At 37.9% G+C, this 12530-nt stretch overlaps 2 protein-coding genes across 5 annotated transcripts in view; one reads left to right on the top strand and one right to left on the bottom strand.

The window, feature by feature from the left end:
• CUNH4orf46 (chromosome unknown C4orf46 homolog) lies at positions 1-1469 on the top strand. Its single transcript, XM_039700244.1, has 2 exons — positions 1-162; positions 258-1469. Exons 1-2 carry the CDS (start codon positions 1-3, stop codon positions 411-413), a joined length of 318 nt encoding a protein of 105 aa, XP_039556178.1. The 3' UTR covers positions 414-1469.
• A 128-nt stretch (positions 1470-1597) lies between these two features.
• Positions 1598-12530, bottom strand: part of RXFP1 (relaxin family peptide receptor 1) — a 48815-nt gene continuing 37882 nt past the window's right edge. For 3 of the 4 annotated variants that reach the window (XM_039700241.1, XM_039700242.1, XM_039700239.1), the window contains exons 11-18: positions 11963-12034; positions 11170-11241; positions 10684-10755; positions 8659-8730; positions 8194-8423; positions 6472-6882; positions 5740-5958; positions 1598-3629 (exon numbers count right to left, since the gene is read on the bottom strand). In XM_039700241.1, coding sequence (XP_039556175.1) covers positions 3328-3629; positions 5740-5958; positions 6472-6882; positions 8194-8423; positions 8659-8730; positions 10684-10755; positions 11170-11241; positions 11963-12034 — 1450 coding nt within the window. In that variant the 3' untranslated portion in view covers positions 1598-3327. The remainder of the gene's footprint in view (positions 3630-5739; positions 5959-6471; positions 6883-8193; positions 8424-8658; positions 8731-10683; positions 10756-11169; positions 11242-11962; positions 12035-12530) is intronic. The other variant, XM_039700240.1, reaches the window with a different exon arrangement.

The following is a 12530-nucleotide window of genomic DNA, read 5'->3' as shown; positions in this document are numbered from 1 at the left end:
ATGGCCGAGGCGCGGCCGCTGCCGCCCGCCGCGGTGCCCGAGGGATCGCCCGGCGCCGAGCCCCGGAGGGTCCGCGGCGGGAGCGAGGGGTCGGGGTCGCCGGAGCCGCCCGGCGGCGACACGCGGGAGCTGCTGGAGGAGGTGGAGATGCAGATCGGCGACGTGAGTGCGGCGCGCTGCCCTCGGGCGGGCTCCGGGGCCCCCGCGGGGACGCTGCCGGGCGCCGGCGACCCCCAACCTCTGTGCCGTCCCTCCAGGCCGCCTTCTCGCTGGCGAAGATCCTGGAGGCGACGTCGGCCGTGTCGGCCCAGGTGGAGGAGCTGGCCAGCAAGTGCTCGGAGAACGCCCGGTTCCTCAGGACGTGGCGGGACCTGCTGAGGGAGGGCTACGAGTCGCTGAAGCCCAGCGGCTGACGCCGGCCCTGCCCGCCGAGCCCGCGCTGCCCCTGCCGACCGCCGCCCTGAGGGACCTCACCTGGAGTTCTGTTTCCCCCCAGAGTTCTCTCACAAATACTTGAGGGCTCTCGTATGGATGGTTTATGTTAGTCTACCCAATAAAAAAAAACTTTGTTTAGGGAATCAGTTTTGACTTTTAGATTCTTCGTTGAAGCTCAAGCGATCTCTTACTGTCCTATTTTTTCTCTCTCTTTTGTGCTAACGTGGTAGATACAAAGTTAGTATGAATTCTACGTTCTGAACTCAATACTGGTAGGGCAGTGATGTCCTATGATAAAGAATTGCCAGCCCTCATTTTTAAGAGCTGTCACCAGCAGAAACCCTGCCAACCTCAGAGAAACTTCACCTAACTTCATTTTTTTTTTTGTTACACATACTTTTTCTTCACTTTGAGTATGGGACAATGCAGCAAGTTGTGGCTTATTTATGAGCTGTAGAAAAATCCTATGTACCAAATCTTACTATTTTTAGCAGTATTGCAAGCATGTCTGTAAAACTGCAGATTATTTTTTGCAAGATCTTTTATTACTGCAAGCAATTTTACCCAACCTTTAGTTGTAATTAAGTGCCTTATGATGAACCCTATATCTCTGCAGGGTAGGAGTTTAGCAGCATTTACTGATAGGATGGATTATTTTGAACTGTAAGTAAAAGCTTCTATTGGAATAGGATCTGTGACATGTATTCTCCCATCTCTGGGGAAACACCTCAGAGTTATTTAGCTCTGTCCTGTTTTTCATCTTTGCCTTAAGCAGTGACTAGTTTGATAGCCTAGAGCTTACTGTTAATAGAACCTTTTGGTCTGAAGGATGGCTGATCTGTAATAAGTAGCTGTCCTGACACTCCTGTACCTTAGCCAGGCACTGTGGAAAAAAGTAATGCTGAGATGCAATGGCAGGCTGCAGGAGAACGTGACTCTGCCACGACTTACTAGCAGGCCTTATTTTTACTTATAGGACTCTGAGAAAGACCCTCTGTAGCTTGCTTATCAAAACAATAAAGAAGTTGCAAAAATTATGTAGTATTGACTATTATTGTGTTACTGATAGAAACAAAGGTGACAGTGGATATAACCATAATCCCGTGTAGTGAAAAACAAGTAATGGCAAGGTCAGGGATCCTTGCACATCTCACCAAAGGCATTTGCAGTCCTTGAGAAGGCTTGGCCCCCTGAGTAAGGAACTTCTATTGAATTGAGTTCTAATTGTCCGTGGCAGGATTTTGCTTAGGTGTTTTTAACCCCTACAACCCGAAACGTTGCTAAACAGCTTGGAAAAGAAGTCGTTTTGTTCAGCAGATAATATTTTATTTCAGTAGAACACACAGTAGTGGAAACAAGATGCTTAACAATCTTCAGTTTCAAATCCAAAGATAATCCAAAGTTCTGTAAACAATTGAAGTGTGAGCCACACTTTTTCAAAATTCTACTTCTTATACTGCTAAGAAGTTAAGTGCAAACATTGGAAGTATCTTTTAACTTAATTTTAAATAGTTTCAAATCAATGCAAAAAAAAGCTTTTTTACCTTTTTGGGCTTCTAGGCCATCAGACTGAATACGGTACTGAAAGAAGAAGGGAAGTTGTAATAATTCATAATAGAAAAGATTATTTTCAGTAAGAATGTATGAAGGAACTGCCTCTAGGGGATTTTTTCAGATGGGATATTTTTTATTTTACACTTGTAATTCTGGGAAGTAAAATAATGCTTCAAAAAGTGCTGAATGGCTGTGGTCTTTAAATTACTTTAGCTATAATGCATCCAGTCATGTATAAAGTGATTAAAATGTAGATGTCATGACACCTATTAAGATGGATAATTTTCTATTTGACCATCTCCCTTATACATAGAGAGACATTTTAAGACTGGAATTTGTTGAAGTCTGCAAGCTGTGGTGAGCTACTTTTGGTAGCCTGTTAAGAAAAGGAGGAAAAGAGCAGCAGCAAGGTGCTGGGATACTCAGTCCAGTCTTTCCAGAGTGAGAACGGGGAAACTGCCACCAGTTAAAGCTGGGGGACACAGGACAAACAACAACAACCAAACCAAACCTCTTCTTTTTATTTTTGTCTTCACCACAGTTCTGGTTCTGCCTGAATTGGAATCTTAAAGATCATCTAGCCCCAGCCTCTCCCTGCCATGGGCAGGGACACCTCCCAGTAGATCAGACTGATCAAGGCCTTGTCCAACCTGGCGACTGCATTAGAACTATCATTACCATTTCACTATTGCCTTTACATGAGTGAAATAGTCTGTAAATTTATAAAAAAAATATAATTTTCGCTTCTTTGGCCTTGACAAATATAGTAAACTGACCTAATTATGAAATTTGAATGTTTTTCTTACAGCTATTGCTCCTTAAAGCTTTTTAAGAGATGATGCAGCCTAAATAGAGCCAGTCAGAAACTTTGAGGAGAAATACATTTCTTAATGAGGAAACCAATTAACTCTTTAAAAAATCAGCTGTTGAAATGGGAACTTACAAGAAGAAAAAAGAAAAGACAGACAGACACACACATAGACACACACACACACTTCCCCAAAAATAGATGATTTTCAAACAATCTGCTTTCAGGGTGAGATGTTTCAAATGACAATTCATTTTTTTTTTCCACACTCGGCTTCTGGAAGAAAAAAAGCCCCAAACAACTGATTTCTCATTCTGATCTAGGATGAACTGTCAAAATGTCGGGTACTGCTGTGAGATGGTAAAGTGCCAGTTCTACCTGCAAACAGACACATGGCTCCCTCTTCTTGGCACAGTGGTTCACTGAGCCCTGGTGTCACACCTCCCTCCTTTTCCTCGTGGCTGTAAAGCAGCAAGCCCACGGATGTGAAGCTAACAGTGCCGATGTCACCGTGAGGACTCAAACTGTAATTACGTGTATGAATTTAGTCTTGTTGACTGTGTAGTCACTGAAGCATCAGAAGAGTCTGTACAAAGCACAGGCTTCGTAACCTTTGGCGTGATTTCATGCATTGGCCACATCTCTACCCAAATGAATGATGGACCGTACGGTTTCTGGCTGCCTTTACCTCTTTTGGATCTTCTCTGTCTGTAGTTGTACCAAACCTGATGAATCATTTCTTTGAAAGGTCGTGTGGTCAAAGTGTAGAGAAGAGGATTCAAAGCGCTATTTATTGGCAGTATAAAAATCACCACCCAAGAAGTTATGGTACCTTAGGGAGGGAAGAAGAAAGGCAGCTGTAATATGCATCCCAGTGTTTGCATTCTTTAGTTAGCATAAGCACTTGATGCCAATGCAGCACAGCTTGCTGGTGAGAGGGGGAGATCATTAGGCTGAGCTCCTGGCACAACAGGTGCTTTTATTTTTCTTCTTTCTGTTACACTTGCACTGCCTCTTATCTCCCTCTGTTTCCAGTACTCCCTGCAAAAGCTGACATTTATTATTCTCACAGTAGTTCCATTTATCCCTCTTTTCCATGCCCCAGCTCCCTCTTTGCCCCGACAGACTTCTTGTTCTGGCTGAGCCCCTTTTTCTTGCCCCAAAACTTTTTGTCTCTGCTTTGCTCCTTATCTCTAACTGTGATCTCTGTTCCCCATCTTCTTTCCAGGACTGATGACATGAAGTCCTAATCATGACCCTGATATTCTGTCCTGCAAAACTATCCTCCATTCCCCGTATCCCCTCAGAGCCTGGTTTTCTCTTCTGCACCAGGACTTCTCCATTCCTCCCCCTTAAAAAGAGCATTGTACACATCCTCCTAATTTCCTTCTTTGTTTGCTGTCTGCCTATGTCAGTCTGTGCATCTTTACAACACCCCTTTCTCGTCCTTTACTGTTTGGGAGATAAGTTACCTGAGGGGCAGGTGGAGAAGAGACAGGATTAAAGTGCTGAAAGATGTCAGTGGGTGCCCTCCATTGTGTTGTTTGACTTACAAAACTGAACCTATATAATTTACAGAACTTATATATTGAATTTACAGAACTTCTATAACAGTTCTGTAACTTAAAACAGTTACAGAATGGTTCCAAGAGGCATAAAAACCTTCATTGGCTCTCTCCTTCCAGGACACCCCTCCACGCCCCTCTCCACTTTTACAACTTTGTTGCAATTTCAAGACATTCCTGGTGACGCCCATCACATTGGCTACAGTTTTGGAAACGAGCAGGTGCTTAGTTCTAAAACTGTCACAATGTATCACCAACACAAAGCAAATGCTATCAAAGGAGTTTACAATTTGTGTCAATTTGGACAACTAGCTGTCATATCTAGTTTCTCAAGCTGAGTAATTACTGTTTAATCTGGTTCATCTATCACAGGACACTAATTTGCTGATCCCGAGATCACCCTCTGATTCAGAAAGATTTCTTCAAGGTTTCTTGACTTATAATACACCTGCTTCTACTTTTCAAGATATTTTCTTTCAAATAGCATAGGTGGTTTGATAGCTTCTTGAAGAACAATATTAAAATATTTGAAATAACTGAATATTTGACATAATCAGCATAACGTCGAGACATTTGAGATGCAAGTCCAAACTTCAAAAATTTCAACTTCCAACCCTCCTGGTCAGCACATAAGGTAAAACTATCTGAGCTAAAAAAATTTCTCGCCAATGTAATATTGTGACATACATCTATCTGTACACTGAGTCTGAATCTTCTGCTGCTGATTTTTCTGTTCATGCTCACATGTCCCTTCTAACAGGGTTAACAAACCCCACATAAAGAGGCTTTTTTTCTGGCATGTACTGGTATTGCAAAGAGAAGGAAAAAATTAAGGTGCAATTTTAGTCTTTTAGGTTGCACTCTTTTTACATGGGAATACATTCATAGCATGAAGAAGATAAACAGATCTTATTTAACTTAATGAGTGGAGCTATAAATACCAGCTTGTAAAATAAAGTCATTTCAGAATAAGTTACATTATTGAATCAAGACAGAAAACACTATATTGTCCTGAGACATTTAGGCAACAGAACCAGTAAAAGTCCTAAGGTGAGAAAAGCCAATGCAACTCAGCCTTGATTTTCAAATATATTTTGTACACTTTATAGATATTATAAGCAGATAGACTTGAATGATTTGAATTTTGGAGTTTTTCATATAACTCAGAGGTGCCTAATCTTTCATGACTGTAGTAATAGAGTTCAATTAAATAGCAAAACTATACTATTCATTATATTGTGTCAACATATACATAGGTATAGAACATGAAGTTAATCACAGAAATATAGTTCATTTCATTAAATTATTTTTCTTCTGAAGTAGAAGGAACATTTCATGCAGACACTGTTGAAACAGCCTCAAAAAGAAAGGACATACCTGGTATTTCTACTCGAAGTAAAGAAAGGAGTTTCAAAATAAAAATAGGTATCCAACATAGTGCATCAGTAAATACAATGAAGAAAAAACGTTTAGCAAGGATCATCTCTTTTTTAATATGATTCCGAATTTCAGTAGCCATAATAGCTGTCTGGTGAACACTGTAGAACATACTCCCATAGGAAAACACAATGATGATAAAAGCTGCCAAGTTTACACCTGTTTAAAAGTTAAAATTAATTATACCTTAAAATAATAATGGCAACTCTACATCACCTATTTGCACTCTGGGTAATAAAGAAGAATATTTCATCTAAACTGCTAGTGCCATGGAATTAAGTGGCCAGAAAATCTGAGTCTGTCCTCATCTGAAGACTGAGTTTTTGTTTCTACTCAGGTATTCATTTTATTCACTGATACCTGGCAAAACACTGCCATATGATGAAAACGAAGTAGTTCTTCTCTGGCCTTACCATTGCTCTACTTCCCTAACATAGTCTATTAATTCAAGAACATAATGGTCAATAACTTCTTTCTACTTTCTCATTCCTTCATGCATTTTAAGATAAGTAGGTACACATCTATTACAGTAAAGCATTTATATTGGAAATGGTCTTTAAATGCTTGCTGGAGCATCTAAATCCAAGGAGGTGTGAACATCACAGCTATCTTAATTGTTTGAAAACTTGGTTTAGCAGCTCTAGTAATACATAAAGAAGAAAAGCAACTTACCTAAGAAAATGACAACAGAATAAATCTGACTTCCTGAACTTTCTGATTGTTCTGAGTGAAGAGGAAAACAGACGCCATTGGTGCCATAGTAGTTCCTGAAAAATTCCTTATTGCTCAGTGGGATAAAAGCAACAGCAAATCCAATTATCCAGATAAGAACCAAAATGGAAATTGTCCTGCCTTTTCTGGGCTTCAGACACCTAAAAGGATAAACTATGCAGATGTATTTTTCCAAAGTCAGATAAGTCAAGAGTAAGACTGACACCTCTGTAGACAGAATAGCCAGCGATCCAACCAATTGACAGTGAATACTGTCCATCCACAACTGAGCGTGCTTGTTGTATTCTCCACGATATTTAAGATCAAAAGCTCCAATCACAAATAAATATATTCCCATCAGACAGTCAGCACCTGTGGGCACAGTGCTTAACATCATTATTTACACATCTGAATTTCCCATTCTCTCTGTATATGTATCTTGGAAAACAGACACACACACTCACATAAATAAATATGTAAATAGCTATTTACAAGTAAGCTACTACATAGATATAAAATAGATATTAGATATAAAATCAATATTACATAGATATAAAATCAATATTACATCTGGAATAGCACTATGAATTACAATTAAGTAATTATAATTACTTAATTATAGTAATTACTTAGTAATTAAATAATCATATTACTTTTTCCTATTTTTGTTTTCCTTTTCATTTGGTCTGACAGTCCACGTTTCATACTTGTTTCCATTTTTTAAAGCTCTGGTAAAATTGTTTTGCAAATAGAAAAATACACATTTTTATTTATAGAAATATTCTTGCAACCCTTTTTTATTAGTCCTTATTTATTTATTTATTAACATTTGGCTTAAGATAATTTTCTTTGAGTGGGCCATCTCTGCTGGATTTGAAGTTTATTTTTTCCACCTTATGCTGGTTCAAGACTCATGTGCATAGTCTCCTAAGACTAGTAAGGGGAGATGACCTGTCAATACAGAACTGAAAGCTTCATGGGTATTTTGCTAAAAATTTTGCATAGTATTCAGATTGTTTTATGGGAAACACAAAGTTTCAAAATCACCGTCATGCTGTATTTAGAAATGTTGCAATAATTTTATGCACTGCTGACAACTACCTGTCAAAATGCATCTAATTGCATTTGTGCAAGTCTTGTAGACTCTCCTGTATTGAAAGACTCAGGACTGTAGTGGTTGTATTGCCAAGTAGTTAATCCATTAACTTCTTGTGCTTTCAGGAATAAAATAAAAAACATCCCCCTAATTCCTAATATTGGGGAGCTAGGGTAGATTAATTTTCTATATTTGCATAAACAACCTTTTGTTTGTGCAAAGAATAGAATATTTGAACACAACAATTACGTGCAGAAGTCACTACTTACTGAGAAATGCATAGTAAAATATAGGTTTTTGGGCATTTCAAACACTGGAATTTTATTTCTTCTTGCTGAAGAAAGTGGGAATTTGACAGAATTCCTATAGCATGAAAATCAAACATGAAACCTTTGGAATGTCCCAGGTGCCAAAGGCAGCATTTAATGAGACCTCTTGGTATGTAAGCCACAGCATTTTGTGTTTTCATTTGCAACATCATGAAACAGAGTTAATCCAATGCTGGAAATACATCACTGTACTATAATAACAAATATCACACACGCTACAAGCAGATTAAAAAGGTATTCTAGATATGGAGTACTCACAGCAGAGAGACATTATGGAGATGGCATGCAGCTTGTTCTCCGATCTGATGTAAGGCCTCATGCAGATAACAAAAATGTTTCCAAAGCAGGTAATGGCAGATACAACCCAGACAAACACTCTCTGTATGATGCTAGCTAAAAGATTCTCGAGGGAGGAGATCCCATCAGTGTTGGGTTTGCAGCTGCGCACGTGAGGAGCATACCCACAGTACTGGAATTTCTTAAAATATCTGGTTGTGAGAGACAGATGAGAGACCGTTCTAGAATTGGCTGTCAGAATATCAAAATTATCTAGTAACTACTCAGAAAACATATTCTGAAGGAAGAAAAGTGAATAAAAAATAGTCAAAATTTGGCAACTGCTCATGTGCTGCTTTTCATACACCTTTGTTTTCAATTATTCGGTATTCTGTAATTGTAAAATTCAGGCCAAAGGAAGCAAACTTTCTAAAATAATCTACTTACATGTGGGAAAGGTTTCTCAGGGGACTGAACATTCTCCTCTGGATGTTTGCAATTTCAATGCCCTCCAAGCTGCTGTAAAAACACATTCTCAGTAAAAGGCCATAGAAACTCAGTAGCAAAAACCCAAATTTTATGAGCATTTTGTTGTGATTTTATGATTATAGGAAACTAGAGAAAAACTTTATTGCATCTAATCTGTCAACCCTTTGAAACCTGATCAGAAAGTCTTCATAAAATCTGGAGTGGAACACAAAGGAATTGCAAATAATTTTAATAAACTCACTGCTCTTCCAGATTCATGAAGAAAACTCTTAGTGCTGCTCTCAGTCATCAAAATTGATGAATGTCTGATTAATATGTCGCCCATTCAAAGTACTATTCTACTGAGGTTCTTTCATCATTTTTGGGGAAATAATAACTTGTTCTAGTAGTAATATTTTTCTTTTTTCTCTTCTCTCTTTTATCCCAGGGAGTGCTTTACTGGACAAACAAACCAACCCAAAAACTCAGTCTCTTCATTATGTCAAAACCAGCAGGAAGCTGGGGCACAGAACTCAGCATGTGAGAAAAAATGCTGGCTTTTTTGTGACACACAGCTGGGATTCCTTATTTTAAATTTTATACCTATATATATGAAAGCAGTAATAATTTTCCCCCTGCAGTGCTAGATCAATAAAATTTAACTCTGTAAGATGTTCTTTTAGAACTTCAGGTTCTGTACTGTTCCAGTCCCTCCCTTTCTCTGGTTAGATGTGCACCTGGTCAGGGGTCTTTGGTTCTTCTTGTGGGGAGCCTTATTTGGATTTATTGTTCAAATATTTGAATGCAATATTCCTGTGAGTTCTGAATTCATTTAGGCAAAATGGTCAGTTCATGTGGATTGGTGGGCAGTTTTGCTGGCAGACATGAGAAAGCCCCAACATGGAATTGTGCCACTTTTATTTGAGTGCTGCAATGAATCCGAGGGAATGCTTTCCCCAACTATTTCTACTATTTCAAACAGATAAAGAGGGAACTAGTGTTCTACAAATGCCCAAAATACAGTTGCCTGTTGATATATCTCAAGAATTAACAGGTTTTTTTTTAACTAAAACAGGTGGAAGGCCATGATCGCTAAGTTGTATGAGTTCTTTGGTGTTAAATAATAGATAAAATGATAAAATCATGCTGTAGCTTGACTGTTAGGGGGGCAATTGGTTATTATTTTCTGTGCTCAGCTACTTATTTTCATAACACTTATATTAGTATTTTCAGTTCATTAGCCTTTTACCAAATTTAGTTGAATTTGGCCAGGGGGCTCCAGTCACTGTGAGGAAGCTGGTCTGATCAAAAAAGGTATGTGTACTGCTAGCTATAACTCACACATAATCATATCAGGTCAAATCATAAACTCCTACTGCACTGCTGTCCAAGAAAACATCAGGTTTTTAATCACAAACATATTTAGTAGGGACGGCTGCAATAGGACAAGGGGTAGTGGTTTTAAACTAAAAAAATGGTAGATTTAGACTAGATATTAGGAAAAAATTCTTTATGAATAGGTGGTGAAAAACTGCAGTAGGTGGTCTGGAAAGGTGGTAGATTCCCCATGCCTAGGAACATTCCTGGTCAGGCTGGACAGAGCTTTGAGCAACCTCACCTAGTTAAAGATGTCCCTGCTCATTGCAGGGAATTGAACTAGAGGACTTCTAAGGGTTACTGCCAAAACAAACCATTCTATGATTTTGAAGTGATGTCTGAAAAGAACCAATACTTCAGAGGTGAAGTGACCAGTGAGGAGGTACTTAAATCTACTGCAGGGTAATTTCAGATTTGAAAGATAGTTGCTGCATTATCTCAGAGTTTTAGGAGGAACTCTGCTGGCAGAATTCAAGTTAGAGCTGCTGTGTTAGTGCACCTGCAAAACTCCCCCTAAACTCTTCAGGGGCATTTTCTTACAAAACATATTCTGGATCATGTCATATGGAGGGAGATGTGCAAAATAGCAAAGAAAATATAGCTAAAATATAAAAACTTGATACTTACAGGGATTTGAGTTTAATTAGAAAATCAAACTGGTCTATTTGTATTTTCTTGATGGGGTTGTAAGAAAGGTTCCTGTAAACACAACAAAAATAACTTTGGCCACATTCCTTACAGCTTGTTCTAAAAATAAAGTCAATCTACTCTTAAAGTTAAATCCTGTTATATCCTGATATCATGTTAAGTTTTCCCATGAAATTATTAATTTCGTATGATATAGCTAACATAGCTCATCTTGTATGGATTAACAAGATCTAGAAAAAGGTAGAATTTGAACATGCTGTCTTTTGGGACATGAAAACGCACATCTTTGACAAAATTATTCTGGACAAAATGCTGTATAAAATTGCTTTTGGTGTGTTTTTTAGGCAGAGCTTAAATGATGGATGCAAACAAGTGTGCTCTTCTCTTTTCTGACACATATGACTGAAAACATCATATCAAATGAGGAATATACAGTTATGTATAATAATAAACAAGAATCCTTACAGTTGTGAAAGCTCCTTTAGTTCCTTAAATATATATGGAGGAAGTGATTCAATCTTGTTGCTAGCCAAATCTCTGCAGAAACACACAGGTTACAGTAAGTTCTTACTACACACAGTAATTTTACTGAATAGTTTTGCAGTTTCAATATGCACAATTTTATTTGTCAAATAGAATATTATTTATTCTATAGGTTATCAGAATCTGGACTATAAAAGAATGATGTTAAAACAAGGTGGGAAGATAGATCTATCAGTTCTTGCTTTGTCTCATTAGTTCAGATACACCATTAGATACATAATTTATTGTTATTTTATTTTCATCAAAAAGAAAGTAAAATGCCATTAATTTGGTTTGTAGAAGCTTACAAATTAATTAAACATATTGTTTCATGATGGGAATGTTTCCATATGGGTTAAACTGCATTTATTTCTACCTTTTATCTTACTTTCTCTGTGCAGAAATCCTAATAACAGAAGAATAACAGTCCAACCAAAACTGTCAAACTTGTCTAAAAGACACTGAAGGCACACATGCACCTAAATTGTAGTGATACAAGAATAATTGATATTATTATATTCAGGGAACAAAGTGTGAGAAAAGCCCCAATATGATTGACACAGATGATGTATTTTATTGATTATTTCTTTCCTGTTCAATATATCTTTAAAAAACCCTAAGGAAGGATGCCATCTCCAGAGCATGTTATATGAAAGAGAATTTATGATGAATTATATTTCTAATATAAATCACAAAACTGTGTGACTGGTACAAATAAGAGAAGAAATCTACTCACAATTCATCTAACATCTGGAGAGAAGAAAAGCTGTTTTCATTTAGGGAGCTGATTTTATTACGTCTCATCACCCTGAAAAAATAAAACAAACTCATGTTGCTTCTTCTTGGTGTCTACTTAATTTTGAATATAAGGTTTTATGAACTTTAAAAGTTCTCTGTTCTCTGCATCTTCAAATATTTGCTCAATTCAGTTAATAAGATATTTGCATCTAGAAGTTTGCCATTTTATAATTTGGCAAATAACTTTTTTTAGCCTATATATGCATGTACTTCTGCATATATATATATATACACACACGTAAACCCATGGAAAGCTGGTGCAAATGGACTGAGGGCAGGAGGAAGATTAAGTGGGCTGGAAGGCTTGTGACTTAATCATGTCTCAAACACAGGTACATGCTTGTGCAATTTTTCATTCACCCTTATTTCATCTGCCACTGAGATTAGAAAGCCAAGAACATGGGTACTGCAGAAGAGTTAAAAATTGAAAGTGACACTACCATGGAGCCTACTGATCTATCAAAAAGTCGAAGGGATTTTCTGAAGATGGTTACATCATCACTGAA

The sequence above is a fragment of the Passer montanus genome, unplaced genomic scaffold, assembly GCF_014805655.1.
Source record: "Passer montanus isolate IOZ18808 unplaced genomic scaffold, ASM1480565v1 scaffold14, whole genome shotgun sequence".
NCBI classification, from domain to species: Eukaryota; Metazoa; Chordata; class Aves; order Passeriformes; family Passeridae; genus Passer; species Passer montanus.
Note: the sequence above shows the minus strand (reverse complement) of the source record. Positions and strands in the feature narration are given on the sequence as shown.